An 18,584-nucleotide genomic window follows, 5' to 3' on the forward strand; every position below is an offset into this window, starting at 1 on the left:
ATATTGTTGGAGATAGGAGAAGGAATACATGGATATAAAGCATCTGAGCTTCAAGAAAACATAGCAGTGATAATCTCTTAAGGGTGTTGACTCAGCATGTTCTCTATTCTTTTAAGCAGAATTCTAATTAATATTTTATTAATTTAAGTCCCTGTGACATAAACACGTGCACATAAACCTTCTCATTGCTACTTTCCATTTCCATTAGTGACTGAAAATCACCACAGGCACTGCTTGAGATGAGCAGGCTAAGCATCTGTAATTGTTTTTGTGCCTGTAACAAAACAAAATCTTAGAATATGAAATATGGAAGAAGCTGGAACATCTTCCTTCTTTTGTTCTAGATTGCTTATACTTTAGGAGCATCAAAAACAGGAGAAAGTTATCATCTCAAAATAAATACCAAAATCATGAAGTAGTTTCTTTTTATTAGAAATGACTTGAAAAACTAAAAAATGAACTTGAGCAAGCTGAAAAATACACATGCCAGAGAAAAGTGTGTTCTGAATCATTAATCATGTTGGTAAACAGCACCTGTCTCTTTTGTTTCTTAGGGTTATAATTCACCCCAGGAATACATTGCAACCCAAGGACCTCTGCCAGAAACTAGGAATGATTTTTGGAAGATGGTTCTCCAGCAAAAATCTCAAATTATTGTTATGCTCACTCAGTGTAATGAGAAAAGAAGGGTATGTAACAAAATCTTGCACATAGTATAAAAGAAAGTACTCTGAAAACATTTTCTAGTGGTTGAATTTCTTTGCATTGTTTTCTGATCATGAGTCAGCATCATAACCAGAACTGGAAGGGCTCTTCATTCACTTATGGCAGGTGTTTCAGAATGGTTAATGGACTGGAGCATCTTTCTCATGAGGAGAGGCTGAGGGAGCTGGGATGTTCCAGCCTGACTAGGGGGATCTTGTCGCTGTGTAAATGCCTGATGAGAGGGAATGGAGACAATGGACCCCTCAGTGGTGCCCAATGACAGGACAAGAGGCAATGGGCACAAATTAAAACACATTCAATTTCATCTGAACATTAGGAAACACATTTTGACTGTGAGGGTGACTAAGCACTGGCACAGGTTCCTAGAGGTTGTGGAGCCTCCATCCTTTGAGATATTCAAAAGCCATCTATCTGGACGTAGTCCTGAGCAAGCTGCTTTAGGTGGCCCTGCTTGAGCAGGGGGGTTGGACAAGATGACCTCCAGAGGTTCCTTCCAACCTCACCCTGCTGTGATTCTGTGCTTTTAAGTTTAAATAAAAATTTCCATTCTTCACTAAATTAATGCTACCCTTCAGAAGACCAATGTATAGCTTATGTCCATAGTTACAAAAGTAGGAATGATCAGGCTGAAATTCACTGCAGGATATATTGCACCTCTTATTGCAGCATCAAGTAAATAGTGCTGTAGACATTGCTAAAGCTGAGGTTCAGTATACTTTTGTTTGTACTTTTTAATATATGCATATGTATGTATTAATTTCCCTTTCAGGTGAAATGTGACCATTACTGGCCTTTTACAGAAGATCCTGTTGCATATGGGGACATCACAGTGGAGATGCTGTCGGAGGAGGAGCATGCGGATTGGGTTTATAGAAATTTCCGAATTAGCTATGTAAGTGAAACATTTTGCGTGGCCCTGCTAAAGGGTGGGAGTAATTTCGGTCCAGCCTTTTCTTTAACTTTTGTCCATTTCTGGCATTTGGTGGAAAACATCTAAGAGAGAGATTGATGGCCGTACCCTCACTCCACATAGACAAATAGCTAAATCACAAAGCTTTCCCCTAAAATTGTTGTCTCTGAATTTCTCAGCAAAGTACAGGACTAAAACAGGAGTACCAGAGCTCTGGACATTTCTGTGGTGCCAATAATTAGTGTCAACAAATGTGTAAACTCATTCTTTTCTTTATCTCAGATATATCTTGTTGCTATGAGCCATTCAAAACTTGAAAATACCAATGTAGAAACTGAAAATATTTTTCAAAAGGGCAATATTCCTATATTCCTATGAAGTACACAGAAAGTACCTGAAACACAGGTGAGAGCATGGGATTTGCAAATTAAAGCTGTTCAGATTTTCAGGCCTTTCTTTCCAGCTTTGTTTCCTTCACCAGCCCATTGCCAGCACCAGCTCGTGAAGGAAAGGTTAGAGAGACGGAGAGGATGTGAAAAAGGCTGTGCACTGGCACATTGACATTGGCCATGCTCAGCCATGACTCACTGCATTACAAAGTATGCACAAGGTGCAGACTAGGAGTGCAAATGCCTAAGTTGGCATCCATTGAAAATAATGACAGGACTGCAGTTTGCAATTCAGATCAACTGTCCTTTACCAAGCCCAAGCTACTTCAGGGTTTTTTGTATTGATTTTGTTTTTTAATATTCTTTGCCGAAGCATCTGCTGTTGAATATGAGTAGAGAGAACTTACTGTAGTAGGATTATTTAGCCTGACCCAGAATGGCAAAACTAAAAGCATTGCTTGTCATGGGTTTTGGTGATGACACCCCCCATCCTTCCCTGTGTTTCAAGGTCCTTTAAGTCTCAAAGACAAATGAGTTGTTTTGAGGATTTTATTTCACCTAAAGTCACTAGAGTTTTTAGAATCATAAACCTTTTTTATAATAATGGGTATTTTTCTAAATATTTCCTTTGCCCCATAATGATTTTTTTCTTCCCTTTTAGTATTTTATTTTTTTTCTCTGAAACTTGAAAAGAAATACTCTCAAGAGTCCAGTCTTGATTATTTGCCAAAAGCGTTGTTCTTTATCTGTGGTAAAATGAGAGGAGGAGAGGGAATGGAATGTAAAGAGGAAGAAAGCCTAAACTTGTAAAATACAACAATTCTTGATCTAGAAGCAAAATCAAATCAAATCACCATGAGGAAAAAAAGCAAAACCCAAATCCCAAACCCAGAAACAAGAGTTCATGCCTTTTTGATAATGATGGCCTTGATACCCCCTCCCCTTTTTTATCAAATATCATGTAAATTCTTTGCCATTTTTTGGGCTGACTTTACTTTCTTAGACTGTATTTGAGGGGAAAAAAAACCCAACCACAAAATTACAAAAAGCCCTCAGTCTGAGCTTGACTGCACTGTTAAAACTCCGTGAACATAGTGCTGTTCTGCTTCTCCCACTAGGCTGATGAGGTGCAAGATGTGATGCACTTTAACTACACTGCCTGGCCAGATCATGGTGTCCCCACGACCAACGCTGCTGAAAGCATCCTCCAGTTTGTACAGATGGTCAGGCAGAAATCAGCAAAGAGTAAAGGGCCCATGGTCATACACTGCAGGTAAATGCTTCAAGAAAATGCAGAACTAAAGGGTGTAAACTGTTAAATAGGTTGGGAAACTATTGTAAGAGATTTCGGGGTTCTGCTCACCTGTTAGCTAGAGATTGTTCTCTTTGGTGTTAAGGGGTATTCGTCCCTCTCTTTGACTACAGTGGGGCTGGGATTTCAGCCTGCAGCTGTAGACATGACGGCACTGCTTTCTGGAGTAGAGTCAGCTCTTTGGATGTTATAAACAGATGTCTTCAGGAGACACGGCAGGCAAACCTGATTTATACTAGCTCAGAGCCTGCCCCTGCTTTCTCATTTCCACACCTTCACAATACGGACGGTGTGATTGAGCCGCACAGCTTCCCTGCAGAAGTGTGTCTCTGCACAGATCCTCCTACTCTGGCCACTTGGCTTTTGGTACATTCAGAAGGTAACATGAAGAGTGCTATCCTGTGCTAGCAGTAATACCAGTATCCTGTGATGTTACATGGTTTTTTTTCTTTTTTTTGAGAGGAACATTGTTCTATATACTATCAGATTTATCTCTTGTACATCATCTGGCCTTTTAGTAAGATGCTTACTTACTCAGCCTCTCTGGGGGCAGCTGTCATGTTAGTGATGATATTATACCAGATTGATTTCTGATGCAGCTCTCCCAACTGACTTCAAACCTCTTTGTGGCTCCTAGTGCAAGAGCTACTCACAACAGATTTCTGAGAAATCTGTAAATAGATGAGTTACATTGGATGAATATGTGTGCAGTATGGTGACACACTCCTAATGGAAGTCAAGGCTTGATAAGATTAATCTCAGCCAACCCTACATCACCCACCCCAGAGGCAGCAGTTACGTTGCTGCACAATGTGTCAGCACCCTCCAGCACTGTCTTTCCTGGTGCTGATGTGATGGTCAGCACTGACTCTCTCTTGCCACCACTTTACACAATTTCTAGAGCTCCTTCCCAGCAAACAGTCTTTTATAGCAATATCATTGCTAGTTTCCAGATAAGGCACTTAGTGTTCTAGTGGAATGCAAAACAACAGCATTTGTAAAAGTAGCAAATCGTGCAGCCCTCCCCCGTAACTTAATGGAGAAATTCATAGGGGATGTTGTTCTGGGAGTCCTAATATCAAGAAAGGCACTAGTAAGCCAGGGAAGAGACTTATATGTAGTGCTGTGGAATCAAACCCCTTATATACCCCTTAATTGTTCTGGGAAGGAATAGAAGCAAGTATCAGAGAGTTGGGTAACAACTTCAGTATTTTATTTTTAATTAGGATACTTCTAGCAGCAGAGAGAGATATCTTCAGGTAATATTTTTTGAGTATACTGTACATTTTAGATCAAGTAGATTAAAAGCGTCAATGCTATGAAATTAGTGGAAGGGGTGGAGAAAATTTATTTATCCACTCCTACAGCAATTGTTTTCAAACATTAAAGAGGGCACAGAATTAATTTATCAGTTAATGAATCTGTCAGATCAGAAGTTTCCTTGTTTTCATCTCATTCAAGATATTGACACTTTTGTTAAATGCAAGCAAAAAAAACCCTAACCTGTTTTGTGACAGTTATGTTGACCTGTCTTGAGATGAACTGTTAAACTTTAGTGTAAATACCTTCAAGGCTTTTCTGCAAAATATGACAAGACAGCAGAAAGAACTTTTGTTAATACAAACACTTCTGTCCTTAGTAGTAGGTATGGTGTTGGGATGCTATATGAAACTCTGCAAAACCTGTAAAGCTATACTCATAATGAAATCAGACTTAAACGTTACGTGTGAAATTACAGTGCAAAGAATTGCATGCATATAAGAACCTCTAAATCAAAACAGCATGTCTTTTTTCTAGTCACTTAAGTTTCCCTTTGGGGGGATGAAGATTTGTCAGCTGAGTGTTTGCTGACTATTTCTGTCTCATGCTCCCAAGGCAGAAGTTCTGGAGCGTAGACTCTTCTGGGTGGTTTGTCCTTTGAGGATGACCTGCAGTAGTGCAGTGCCTTTCCAAAGCCGAGAGCTCTGCAGTGTGAACAGCTGTGGAACTGAATTGTGCAAGTTCAGCCCCAGCAGCAATCACTGCTGAGTGGGTCTCAGCAGTTATGGCTACAGCCCCTGTAGTTAGAGATGTCTCATGAAATCTTTGAGGGCAGCAGTGAAAGTAGGAAGAGCAGACAGCTACGGGTAGACAAAGGTGTGCATGCATATTCTGCATGTGAATGCGTGAAGAGGAGTATAGGAAGATGGAATATTTGCACTGAACAGTGGATGAAGAATTGCTGGGCATAAAGTCCTACAGATTAACCAGCCTATCTGACCTCCTGTTAGCTGCATCTGATTATCACAGCTGCAGGACACCTTCTTTTTGCAGTACTACTGATTTTCCTGTTTGTCCTGATCAGAAAAACCTGAAATGAGATGCATGTCTTTGTGTGTTGCAGTGCTGGAGTGGGACGAACAGGAACCTTCATAGCCCTGGATCGGCTCTTACAGCACATCCATGATCATGAGTTCGTAGATATATTGGGCCTGGTGTCTGACATGCGGTCCTACAGAATGTCCATGGTGCAGACGGAGGTAAGATCAGGTCACTTCAACACTGTGAATATATCATCAGATCTATTTCATACATCTCCATAGCATGTTCATGTCCAACAACTGTTGTTCCTCCTGAACACTTGACAAAATAGCTATGAAGAGATACAATTAAGTTTTCATCTTCATTGTAATATTGTCACGTTATTAATCTTCTGCGTAGGTGGGTCTGATAACATATCTGCAATCTCACTGATGTGTTCCAGAGGGGATAAGTTATTCTTACCTTCTCTGAAATTAATATGCAAAAAATGCATTAGAAGAGATTAACATACAAAATTTTCAAACCATTTTGAAAAGAATCGGGCTTGCTGAGGGGATCAATGGCTCATGAAATGATATCAGTATTGGACAGCCATTCACACTTGTTCAAGAGGGTATTGTCTGGTCAAGCATAGCAACTCAGTTACACAATGGTAATACAAATAACAAGCAAAACAGACAAAAGGACTGTGAATCTGCCAGGCACCCTCTTTGCCCCTCTCCCTGCCCAAATAGCTACTGGATAGTTCTTTCTCTGTTTTTAAGGCAAATGTCAGGAGAATAGTCATATTGTCAGAATATATATCAGGAAAAAAAAAAATCACAATTTTTTTCCAAAGCAGAAGCTTTTAATGCATCTGAAACCTTCCCAGTTCCTCTACTACTGAGGGAAAGATTTCATGCCTGTTGTACTCTTCACTGGTTAGACAGAGTATAAGCTGGCAAGCTCCAGGCATTTGAAAGTGCCACCATCACTGTTTGCAGGCTAGGTCTGGCAGATAATTTGTTGTCAAGGATTGTTGAATCCACAGCAAATCAAATAAGATTTAGCAGGATGAGGAGAGGAGGAGGAAAACCTGCAGTGACAAAAACTGGCATCTAGAAATGAAAAAAAGTCATTATTCTCAGACCATCCTGGATCATTCCTATCAAACTACCACTTTTCATCACAATTTGCTGTATTAATCCAAAGGTGGATCCTTTGCAAACACCAGAGATGTTTATCAATCTTGATGGTTGATTTCAACTGCAACTGCGTTACCACTCCAGAGGTGATGCGATTTTTGATTTTTTTTTCCTTTTTTTTTTCTTTTTCTTTTTTCTGTGTACAAACTTACTGCCTGCCTGGGGCTGATGTCAAGGGCTGGGCTTGGCGGTCGCTGAGCTCCTGCTGCGGCAGGCAGTGGCGAAGCCTGGCCGCAGAAGTCACTAGGTGGCACTGGCACTCAGGCACAGAGGCCACGCAAAAGGCTTGCCTGAAGGGTCTCACAGCTCACCTGGTTCACGTTGCCTTGGGACGCTGGAAACTTGGCAGTGTCTCGCTGAGCAGTTTAAAAAAAACAAATGGCACAGGCCCAAAAAGGAGGTTAGACTAGAGAATACCCTGAATTAAAAGCAGTCACTCCAAATTAGCAGTCACACCTGACTGTGTGAGGAAGTCCAGGCATTTCTGTGGTCTGAAACATGCTTCAAACTCATCGATATCTCCTGACATCTACAGAACACTGGGTACAGGGGCTGCAATCCAGACTTTAGTTTTGAGACAATTGTTTTTGACTGAGATCACTGTCTCCCTGTACCTAGTGTAAGGATTTACCTAAAGATTAGTGTAAGGATACATCAGGGTTTGCCTTCTCTCTGAAATCTAAAAGTCATCAATTAAGGTTATTCCAAATTGAATTACAGTGCTTAATCTTAGTGATGATAATACTTAGAAAAGCCAGTCCATAACAAAAATCAAAGATAACCACAGTCTTGTTGCACAAAAACCTATCCACAAATATAACAGTGCATGCGACTGACCTGATTTACAGTGTCATTTGCACAGAGGTTGGTAACTCCCCAAATAAATCACTGCTCTGTGAACAAAATCAGATTTCAGCTTTTTATTGATAAAGAAGTTAAGCTCTAAGGAACATGAAGATCATTAAAATATTTCAGGTGCATGTGTGACATGGATGCAATTTGTTGCACGTAAAGTACTGAGGTACCTTTCTGGGAATTAATTCATTTTCAGGCAAAATAAAGTAGACCCACTTTAGCTCAGATCCATCCTGTCCTGTCCCATCCCATTCCATCATCATTCATGTGGTTAATAAGTGATTATGATGCTAGGGGTAGTTCAGGTGGATTTCATGCCTCCCCAGCTGCTATCTGTAACAATTGTGGGCTATTATTTTGGGAGCAGACACCTCACTGTACACTGTGAGGGGCTGAGGAGGGAGAGACGGAGAAGCTGTGCAGGCTGTAACTGTGAACTATCAAACTGTTTCCCTGGGTTTTTGTCATGCTTTCTGAGGTGCAAAAATGCCCATTCATTTGGTCTTTTCTTTCAGGAACAATACATTTTCATTCACCAGTGTGTGCAACTGATGTGGCAAAAGAAGAAGCAGCAGTTCTGCATCAGTGATGTCATATATGAGAATGTCAGCAAGTCCTAGTTCAGAGTCACAGGTGGTAAGTCAGTCAGGCAAGCCTGGCCCTGCACCATGCCCACAGCCTTGCATCCTGGCTGCTCAGCAGCACCCAGCATCATGAGTGTTTGCTGCAGGAGATTTGCTGGTGGTTTGGAGCTTTCTGGGCCTCATCCCCCTCTGAGGTGATGTTCACATGGAAAGTGCAAGGAAGATCCCTCTAGCCCTCACAGTAAATAATCTTTATAATACTTTCCCAGCACTGTAAGAGCATATTGGCCCATTCATCATTCAAAGAAAAAGAGAGTCTGGACATCCCGAGTGAGCCATCTAGCCATTCCCTGCTGCTTGTCCTACACACTTTGCAAAGTTTAAGGAGGGGAGGACTTTAAATCTTCAGTCATTCTCAAGTCACTTACCAACTGCCAGGTTACCAAGGCCAGCAGAGGTTTGGGGATGCTCTGCCAACACTGCTGTTGTGGCAGCAGAGCCCGATGGAGGGTGTGATGGTAACCATAAAGCTCTGACATGAAACACTGGGAAATTATTTTAGTAAATCTAGAACCAGGGAACAGGAGGGGGTCTCAGACTGGTACTACCATTAGCGTAAGAGAAGCGACCAGCTTGCCTTTCCACTGAACCCCAGTGACTGACCTTTGCATGCTACCAGCCCAGCCCAGACCCCAGCTGCAGAGTAAAACACAGGACTCTGACCCACCAAGAGGTTTGCTGGTGGGGACAAGCTGTGAGGCCATACATCACTGCTGTTTAAAAGCTAATGAGCTTTAGTTCATCAGATGGCAGTAATATAACCCAGCTGTAACCTTTATATTTGCTTTTGAGTGAAGCAGGAAGCTACAGACTTTCAACACAACCTAGCCTCTCAAATAGCTGGTGGAGAGCTGGGCTGTGTGTACCAATACCAGGCATCTCTGCTGTGTGGCTGTGGTGCTGCACATGCACCTTTATTAGCTTCTGCATATATCATTCCCCTGCCCATAAAATGAACCTTGATTTCCCTCATTTTTCCTAATGTTCAGGTAGTTTACTGTCTAATCAGAGTCCCAGAGCCCGGCTGCTTCTACCGGAGGGCTACAGTCCCAGCCTGTTTGGAGGGCTGATAAAAATATGTGCCAAGAACTGTATTTACTTCCTTTTTTATTTCTAAAGCATTCTGTTTGTTTGGTTCCAGGTGAGACCATGAAGCACACCCATCTTCCCTTGCTTCAGATTTTTTTTTTTGGATGAATGGCCAATTGTTCTGCCATGAGGGACCACTGCTTTGCAGTACATGGACAATGAAAGAAAGAAACTTTTAACTTTATGAAGCACTGGGGAGACAAAGCCTTAACAAGCCTGCGGTGTCTTTTGAACTGTTTAATTTCTGGACTTTTTTTAAAATACTGGACCAAATTCAGCTAAACAACGTGAAGGAAAAGACACTATATGTGCATAAAATAGATTGCTTCGAAGTGTTGAGTTTTTGTTTTGTACTTCTGGTTATTTTTTTCTTTTTTTTTTTTTTCTGTGCAGGTTGGGCTTAAGGTTAAAGTAAGTGCAATATTTTTTTAATGATTGACTGAAGAGCTTTCTTCATGTGTCACTGGTCTGTGCTAACGTTCATAGGAGAGCAGGCATTGTTAGTATCTAATAATACCTCATTAGTAAATAGCAAGGCATGAACATACATGAAGAGATCTGGAGATTATGAAAAGGGGTGGGGGGGGGGTGGGGGAGGGTTGCCAGGTACCTGGATTTGACTGTTTCTACAGCACTGATGTATGTTGGGTCTGGGGAGAGCACAAGACCCGAGGAATGGACTGACGAGCAGAAATCCAAACCACAAAGCCTGAAGCTGAAGCAGGCAGCCGACACTGAGAAATGGGGTGCTTTCAGTTCTTGACTATGCTACTACTAATTAATCATAGGGATTGCTCTTTTTGCCAACCTTTTTAGTAACAACATTGATCAGGCTCTTGTTTTAGATGAATCTAATTGAAGGGCAGCTGAGTTTCAAGGTGGGGTATCTTAGACTCCATTACTATAGCATTTAAGTGTCTGAGCAGTCTATGGTACCTATACCCCTCATTTGTTTATTGTTTTTAATAAGTATTAACCCTGTGTAAAAACATGAAGCTGATTCAGGTTGGGAGGGTAGAAAGAAAAAAAAAAAGTGCTTTAACAGTTGTAACTATTTCTCCAAACCAGGAATTCACAATGTTACAAAAACACAGTTTTGGCATGTGAAGGGCTGGTTGTCACTTTATTGCTATGAGGCTGCCAAAGCATCAGTATGGAATCCTGCAGGGGCCTCAGGGTCAGGGTGGGGGCTCTTCTCTTTTTTTTGCTGTCAGTTTCAGTTCTAGTCAGAATAATTAGCTATATATATATATTATTTTTTTTTTTGTCTTTGTATAATTCCGGTACATCATTGTGTATTGTGACATGGATGCTGTCAGAATGGATGTTGATGGCATTTTTGTAACCTGTTGCTTTGTGTCACCTCATTGGAAGTTAGCAGCAATGGTACTCGATGTAAACAAAACAAATTTGAACTGAAAGTAAACACACTGGATTGCTTATCTGTGAAGAAGTCACTATCAGCAAAACAGCAAACACACCCACATTATGCTTTTTATTCACCCCAGGGCCTGCTATCACCTGTCAGGGTACCAGGGTGTAGTTTGGTAGCTCAGCTACTTCCAGGAGCCCGGTAACCTCCTTCAGATGGTATTTGAATTTTTTTCTTCCAAAGAGTTATTCCCCTAGCAGGTAAATAAGTATTTATTACTTTAATATCTACAATGAAAAAATCTTCCTTCAAACTATCCCAACTGTATTATGTAGAGCTGCATAGACAACATCATCCCTCAAATAAAACACATCCTTGGGAAGGGTACTTAAGAAAAAGGACTCTACCTCTGATTATTAAATGGGTAGATATGAAGTGCCCTCCTTCTCTTTCCATGCATCTAATGCTATTTCCACATTTTCCAGTAAGTGCAGTCCTGAAGCAGAGCTGCCATTTCTCTAAACAAGACACATAGAGATGGGTGCAAAAGGGCAGAGAGACGTGTCTTCAGGGAGCAGATTGCTACCAAGAAAGGCTTCAATGGTACACATTTCTTATTTCACCAGTGCACCTCAGCTGGAGGGCTTGCCATTTCAGTAGGAACAACAAAGATTTGTCTGGCCTAATTTGAACAAGAGACAGAATTATACATGAGCACTTGACTATTCAGTCCTTGCTTTCATGCTTTCAAAAAAAATGTATTTCAGATTTTCATGCTGTGTTTACTGAGAAAATATGTTCCTATCCCTCTAGAGAACTGGGGGGGGCGGGCAGGGACAGAGCAGGAAATAAACCCCACAAATGTTCTTGCTTTCTCCTCTACTGTCTCCTCCCTCCTGCTGGCCATTGCCCATCAAGTCTACATTTATTCTGTATCACAGACCAGAGTAAACAGGTTACTCTTAAAACATTCACAGGCACACAAAATATCACAGTGTAGGCTGGCTGTAAGAGCTCGCTGAACATGACAGGGTACAAGATTGCTGCAAAGATGCCAAAGATCGCATTGTTGCAAATGATATTGCCTGAATTTACTAGACAGTTTTTGAATGCTTGCCAAAAAATAATTCCATTTGCTCAGTAACAGGTGTGTATTTTTCCTTTAATAGCTACTTAATCACAAAATCAATTACAATGAAAACTCCTTCAGAAAAAATACTTTTTCTTACCCCATACAGTATGCAAAGCTGCATAACTTGGTGTGTTGGGATGGCAATGGAAGGTTCTAGACATACGTAAAGCAATGAAAGAGTCTGGGAGAGAGTGTGGTTCAGAAGACTCAAGCAGAGCCTTTTAGCCTGAACTGATACGTCATACTTTTGGTTTGATGTTGTCATGCTCCTTGAAAGCAAGTCCAAACAATATTTCAGACTCATGCTGCATGTTGATAAGGTTTTCAGCATCTGTCAAAATATCAAGTCATTGCAGCTGTAAAGCTGTCTGAAGCTTCAGGTTTTGTTATAGGTGTTTTGAATTACAGGTTTCATGCCTATAGCTCTGCTGACACCATAGATGCTCTATATTGATCTGCTGCTCTTACAGCCTCTACTGACCCAGATGTATGTAAAAGCAGCTCTGCACAGTGAGCAAACATTAACTGTAAACAGGGCAGGTTCTCTTGTTGCCTTATGCTGTGCTTGCTGTCAAGGAAGGAACAAACAAATAAACCTAAGGACATGTTTTAGAAGAGCTAAGTTTTTAACCATCTGTGAAAGTGTTTATCTCTCCTAGAGCACCCTGTGCAGTTAGCCCTGACATCCTTGGGTCATCAGAGCTATTTCCTTCCCTCCTCACACAAGGTTGGGAAGTCTTACTTGTGCTTTGCTTCATTTTACAGGGTTTTTTCCTGCACCTAAAGAAGATAAAGTTGCCCCTTGTCAGCTATTCAACATCATAAGCTTAAGCACCAAAATGGCCCTTCCCTTCAGTTCATTAACCACACAGTCACACCACCTCCCTCTCACTTCTAACTTCTTAAAAGGCTTGTGTGAAAACAGTAGTTTCATTCAGGCAGGCAAAAGTTGTTGCTTTCAGCCATTTTTTGTAAGAGGATAACGTTGTTAGTATTGCTGCCATGGATCGGAGTGGGCTGAATGTTGCTGCTGCTGGGACAGGCAGCAGCGGTGACTAGGAAGTCTCCCTATTTTCTTTCATCTCCTCTTCTACTCTATAAGTATCATCAAGATACAGAAGCACAGACTAATGTCCTGATACTGGTTTTGGTTTGGATGCTAAGGAAGTAGTAAAAAGCTAAAGTTGCAACCTTATCATGTAACTGCAGCGAAACAAAAAATATACTGGAAAGCCAAAGGCAGTTAAATAGGCACTTACTAGCAAGAATTTAACAAACACAGTCATAGTCAAAATGCAATGTTTGTGAAATATTTAAACGCAACACCCAATACATGCTTACAAATTCCCTTATGTTTGCACTGCCCGTATGTAATGCTGTTGCTTATATGCAAAGGCGGGAGGCTGAGCACAGTATTATTCCCTCAAATACTTTTGTGATATCAGACTCAATCCTTAGACAGGGCTGTTTGTTTTTGTATTTAGCTATGAAGACTTCAAAGTTGAGGAAAAACATAGAAAACCTGGGTTCCTATAAAATGGTAGATTGGCTGGAAACATGGATTCCCATTCATATGTCCCCTTATGCATGAGATGCAGCCCAGGAAAATGAGTGGAAGATACCTGCTTGAACAAGCATCTGGCATTCAAGCTAGAGCTTGCTTCTGTGTATGTCCTCAAAGTGCCTTCACATAATAAAAGTAAAAATTCTGCTAGTTACAAGTTTCATAATTAGAAAGACTTAATTCACATCATGTAGTTATTCATGGGTTTCTCTTTGTTCCTTTAGCTAAACTAGCAAAGTACTGATGTTACTGTTCAGCAAAGCACTTCCAGGGACACTTTTAGAGTTCCACACTGATGAATACACTCAGAGCCACTGGGAGCTTTGCACATTTCAGACTATCAACATCATTTTGGATATCTACTTCCCCATAAACCACTGATTTCTGCATACATGAATAACGTGGAAGTCTGCACTTATTTCCCAGCCCCCTCAAACCCACTAACTTTTATACAACACAATGTTTTGGAGCAATTAAAGTATGTATAAAAAACTCACAGATCACAGTTTGTCTGAGCAAAGCACTGTTTAACATTTGAATTGCTAGATGGTAAGTAATCTGTTCCATGCATCAATATCGGTTAGAAGCGTTCTTTACAAATTAAATGTGAGGTTTCACAGTGGTTTTCTTTTCCCATGGTGTCCCAAGGGAACAAGCAGACTAAAGGAGTAGGAAGAAGTGCCTTGATGATGTTAAAAGGTATGTGCTTAGAAAGTGTAAAACTGCTGAGTGAACATACATGGCTAAAACTCTCCCTCCACCCAGTTAAAAAGGCAGACTTGATGGCAGCAAAAGTAAAGTAGTTCTTATGTTATTGAACACGACTCCTTTTTCCACATGAAATAAGGCACTTTTTTGGTATTTAAAAAAATTTTCTTTTTCAAAGACACTTTTCATGTATCACATCTTTCTAAAATATTAGTGTAAAAAAATAATCCTCACTGCTCAAATCCTAAAGAAAACATTTTGAACAACACTGCATTTTGCCACTGTTTTAAGACCCTGAAAATTTGGAAGAAAACAATTTATTTTTATTTGAGGAACCCCAAACGAGATCTCCTTTTGATTTCTCATAACTGCCAACAAGCTGAAAATTTAAAAACTGCACAGCAAAGGGGTGAAGCTGCCTGTAGTGATTTAAAACATCAAATAAATTTCAGCAAATAGGAAAACAGTATCTGCCTTAATGCCATTCAGATTTTACAGACTAACAGAGCAATCATGAAGTCTAGTTCAGCAAAGTTAAAGGGTAAAATACAACTCAAGTTGTACTGGGCTGTTAAGTCATTAGTAGTTAATTTTAAAACTATGAAAAAAACCACAGAAACAAAGAGACCAATCAACCCCCAAACCCCCAGATTAGTCTGCTTATCCCTTTAAGCTATGGAGGGGGTTTCCTGTTACCCTCCCAAGTATCTCCAAAGATGCCTCTGAGCACACTGACCACATTCAAACTTGTCTGGCTCTTTCTATAAAACTTAACAGTTACACAGAAATCCAGCTTCAAAAAAAGAGAAGGTGTGAAGCCACCTCTTTTCTCTCAGAGATGAATCATGGGGGCTTCCTCCAAGACCTCTGCATGCCAAACTCCACACAGTCTGAAGAGTCTCAGAGCTGATACCTTCTCCTGGGCAAAAGCAAAGCAAAGCAAACCATATGCTGAACACTAGATTAAGCTTGCAGAGAACATGAGTATTGGCTTCATATTTAGTAATTAAAAGGGGAATAGAGGTGCAGGTAACCACCACAATGCCTTTTATGGAATCAGGCATACTTTCCATGAGAGAAGACAGCAGTATTTTAAAATATGAGTTTTAAAGACCTTTTAAAAAGTTTCATGCTCCTGTACTTACAAGTAACAAAGCATCTTTGTAAGAGAAGCTTCAGATCTTCCTTTATTTTCTTAGTCATTCACCACCCAGTGCAGGAGACTGGTATACAGCGAATACTCTTCAGGCTAGATATGGATGCTTACTAGAGAGTGTGAGGAAGAGGAAATTTTAAATGTGAATCAGAGAATAAATCAAGCCTTTGGAGGTTTGGGCTTGACCTTTAATGATAGGCAGGCAGTGAGACAGACAATTTTGCCCCCTAAAGCTATGCCTATAGGTTGAATGGATGCAGTTATCATGCAGGTGTGCTGGTTCAAATGTTTCCTAGAGGGAGAAAGCAATCGAGAGTCGTTTCTTTCACTGGGTAAGACAAGAATCCATTTCTTGGTAATTGCTATGGCAGTTGGAGTCTTCAGTTGGGATTTGTCACTTCTTGACCCATTTCTGGATATGACTACATTTAAATGACATGTGTACAATCTGTGTACTTTTCACAAGCATAAAGAATATATATAAAATGTAAAAATATAGACACACACATAACCAACACACAGAAGTAGTATTTGTAAAGACATTTACAATAAATGGCACTAAACACCTTTATTAAGATTCTTTAATTTTTCTGTTATGAAAAATGAATAGGATTTTTTGTTCCCTTATACACAGAGGAAGAGCAAACTAATGGCAAAAATCAAGAACACTTTCTTATTTCAAGACCATCTTTGTAGCTGCAAAGATACAACTATTTAACAGACAAGAAATACTGTTATTGCAGATTTGAAGCTGATTCATGTGAAAAAGGCACTATGATACTTAATCAAACTAGATGATTAAATTTGTCTAAATTAAGTGATATTATATATTATATATAATACATATATTATATATAAAATCACACAATTGTGAAATAACAGAACATTTTGTGACAAAAATCATTGCATCTTCAAAAATAGTATTTGCTGGAGGGGATATTTCCTTTTCTCTCCCTTTTGCCTCCAGAATCCACTTTTCCAAAAGATTACTTTTATAAAGGTACAACAGCTTTTTACATAAGGAAAAACTGACATCTGGGATCAACACACAGAGAAGTCTAGATTATACACTGTTCTTCTGATGAGTTAAGTTACAGACAAAAAAATGCAAGTATATTAAAAAAAAAGTACTGCAAATTGTTTCATGGCTACCTACAGCATATCTGATCACATCTTTGAGCTGAGTTGTGTTACTATTTTCTAGTTATTCCTTCTTGTGCAATACTATAGTTCAGCATGAGTGAAGGATTGATAAAATCAATTTACAGAGTATTATTGTGCTATAAACAGCATCATTAGTAATAAAACATTTTGGGAGTGATGCAAGAAAGATTCAGTCTAAGTTGGGCTGCTGTTCATTCTCTAAACATTTCCTCTCCAATTGCTGGCATCAATGACTTAAGTATACATCCTGCAGCCAAACGAATGACAAGAAAGACTTGAGCCAAAAAGACATAATTGCACATTACAGCAAGAGATGGGATTCAGAATCTTATTATTACTGAAGGAGGGTTCAAATGCTTTTTTATTGCTGGCTCAGCTTCCCTCGGATGAATCACAAACACAGACATGTTCCAGTTTGTCATGTTAATTCCATAAAGCCAAGCCTCATCTTTGGGTGTAAATGAGTGACGTGCCAATTTTTTCACCTGTCAGGAACCTCCATTGAATTTCTCATCTTGTAATTTTTAATGAGAAGCCAGCAGCAGGTAGTTCTGCAGAGGCTACTGTAAATTTTCTTTATGGTGGCTAGTTATGTTTACAATATAGTAAGACATTCCCCTTCATTGCTTTCTAAAGCAAAGCTGAATGGTATAATGCTATGGACAATGGAATTAAAGAAAAGAGGAAACAGATTTAGTGGCTGCTTCCTTCATCAAAGGACTCCACACCTGAATCTGTGGCAGCTGCACTGATTTTTTCTTGTCGTCTTCTCATAATTTCTTGTAGTTCTGAACTACCACTGTTAGCCTATAGACAAATAAAAAAAGAAAGAGTTTACTAGTGGTTTTGACATGTGATTAAGTTCCTCTGCCAGCATTTTATTAAGATAGATGTTTGAACAAACTAAATTCACCTTGCAGCTCCAGAACTAAAAATATACAAAGAGTCTGGTTAAATAACATTTGAAGTAGGAAAAATATTTACGATATCTTTAGATATGGACCAGAAAAGAACCTGCAGACTATTAAAAGCCTGACTTTCAGCACTGCTGAGCATCTTTAATTCTCACACAAGCCCCTGGAAGTATTGGATATTTATGGGGTGAAATATGACAGTGAAAGCAGGGTTAAAGCTCAGCAATTTTGTTAGGATTCCACGCTTTAGTACTTAAAAATCAGGGCGATGCTATTTAATTAAAGCACATAAATCCTTGCTGGTTTTAGATCTATGTAAACACAAAATTCATGTATGCATGTGGGTTTGCAGAGCCAAGGCCTAAGTAAGGATTCAATCTTAGTATCTCATTTTCACAATACACCAACATGCACTTGCTGTTTAGAGACACAGTTTTCAAGCTTAGAGCACAGTAGTAAGAATTGAATCATATCACTATATTAGCAACAGTGAAGTATTGTGCGGACAAGGCTTTATTTCACCTTTTAGGGTGAAAAACAGGGCTGCTCAGCTAGCTGCAAACAGATTGTTTTGACAACATAAGTGAAGTTATTAGCAAGGCCAGGACATATATCCACTAGAGCAGAACTTTCCAAAGTATGCATGGCTTTTAATAAAACTAGAGGATTATAAAGCAAGAGCCATATCTGCTACTGTGTTATTTGTCTATGATATGACCTTCTAAGCTTCAAAGCCAGCTTCCAAAATAGCTTCTGAATAAGAAAGAAGAAATTGTTTTTGAAATTTTTAAAACAAATTTAAGGACTGCTAAGAGGAAAATCTTTCAACTGATTCTGAACTTTGAAAATTTATCCCATTACATTAAATTTAATTTAGATTTATCCTATTATATCCATTGCAATGCATTATCTGATGCCATTACCTGGCAGACAGGTTAGATATCCACAGGGAGGGAGACTAGGATGCTTCTCCTAGGTAAATTATCATTGCTCTCTTCTCAGCATGGAAGGGCAAAGCAGGGGGCTTATAACTGACTCTCTGAAGGTAAGGGAGCAGTTTTATTTATCTTAATTCATCATCAGATACAGAGCAAGTGCAACAGTCAACCATTGCTGAAGTCATGCATAAAAAATGTCAGCAGATACCCAACAATGTGCTTTATC

General features: G+C 39.7%; 2 protein-coding genes across 9 annotated transcripts in view; one reads left to right on the forward strand and one right to left on the reverse strand.

Moving 5' to 3' along the window:
• The window catches only part of PTPRO (protein tyrosine phosphatase receptor type O), a 157,113-nt gene extending 145,529 nt beyond the window's left edge, over positions 1-11,584 (forward strand). For all 4 annotated transcript variants that reach the window (XM_074902206.1, XM_074902207.1, XM_074902205.1 and 1 more), the window contains 6 exons: positions 555-689; positions 1,496-1,618; positions 3,144-3,298; positions 5,721-5,856; positions 8,193-8,313; positions 9,463-11,584. In XM_074902206.1, coding sequence (XP_074758307.1) covers positions 555-689; positions 1,496-1,618; positions 3,144-3,298; positions 5,721-5,856; positions 8,193-8,297 — 654 coding nt within the window. In that variant the 3' untranslated portion in view covers positions 8,298-8,313; positions 9,463-11,584. The remainder of the gene's footprint in view (positions 1-554; positions 690-1,495; positions 1,619-3,143; positions 3,299-5,720; positions 5,857-8,192; positions 8,314-9,462) is intronic.
• Positions 11,585-15,939: 4,355 nt separating this feature from the next.
• Positions 15,940-18,584, reverse strand: part of EPS8 (EGFR pathway substrate 8, signaling adaptor) — a 140,038-nt gene continuing 137,393 nt past the window's right edge. For all 5 annotated transcript variants that reach the window (XM_074902210.1, XM_074902213.1, XM_074902212.1 and 2 more), the window contains one exon: positions 15,940-17,313. In XM_074902210.1, the coding sequence (XP_074758311.1) occupies positions 17,200-17,313 (114 nt within the window). In that variant the 3' untranslated portion in view covers positions 15,940-17,199. The remainder of the gene's footprint in view (positions 17,314-18,584) is intronic.

The sequence above is a fragment of the Athene noctua genome, chromosome 3 (assembly GCF_965140245.1).
Source record: "Athene noctua chromosome 3, bAthNoc1.hap1.1, whole genome shotgun sequence".
In the NCBI taxonomy this organism is placed as follows: Eukaryota; Metazoa; Chordata; class Aves; order Strigiformes; family Strigidae; genus Athene; species Athene noctua.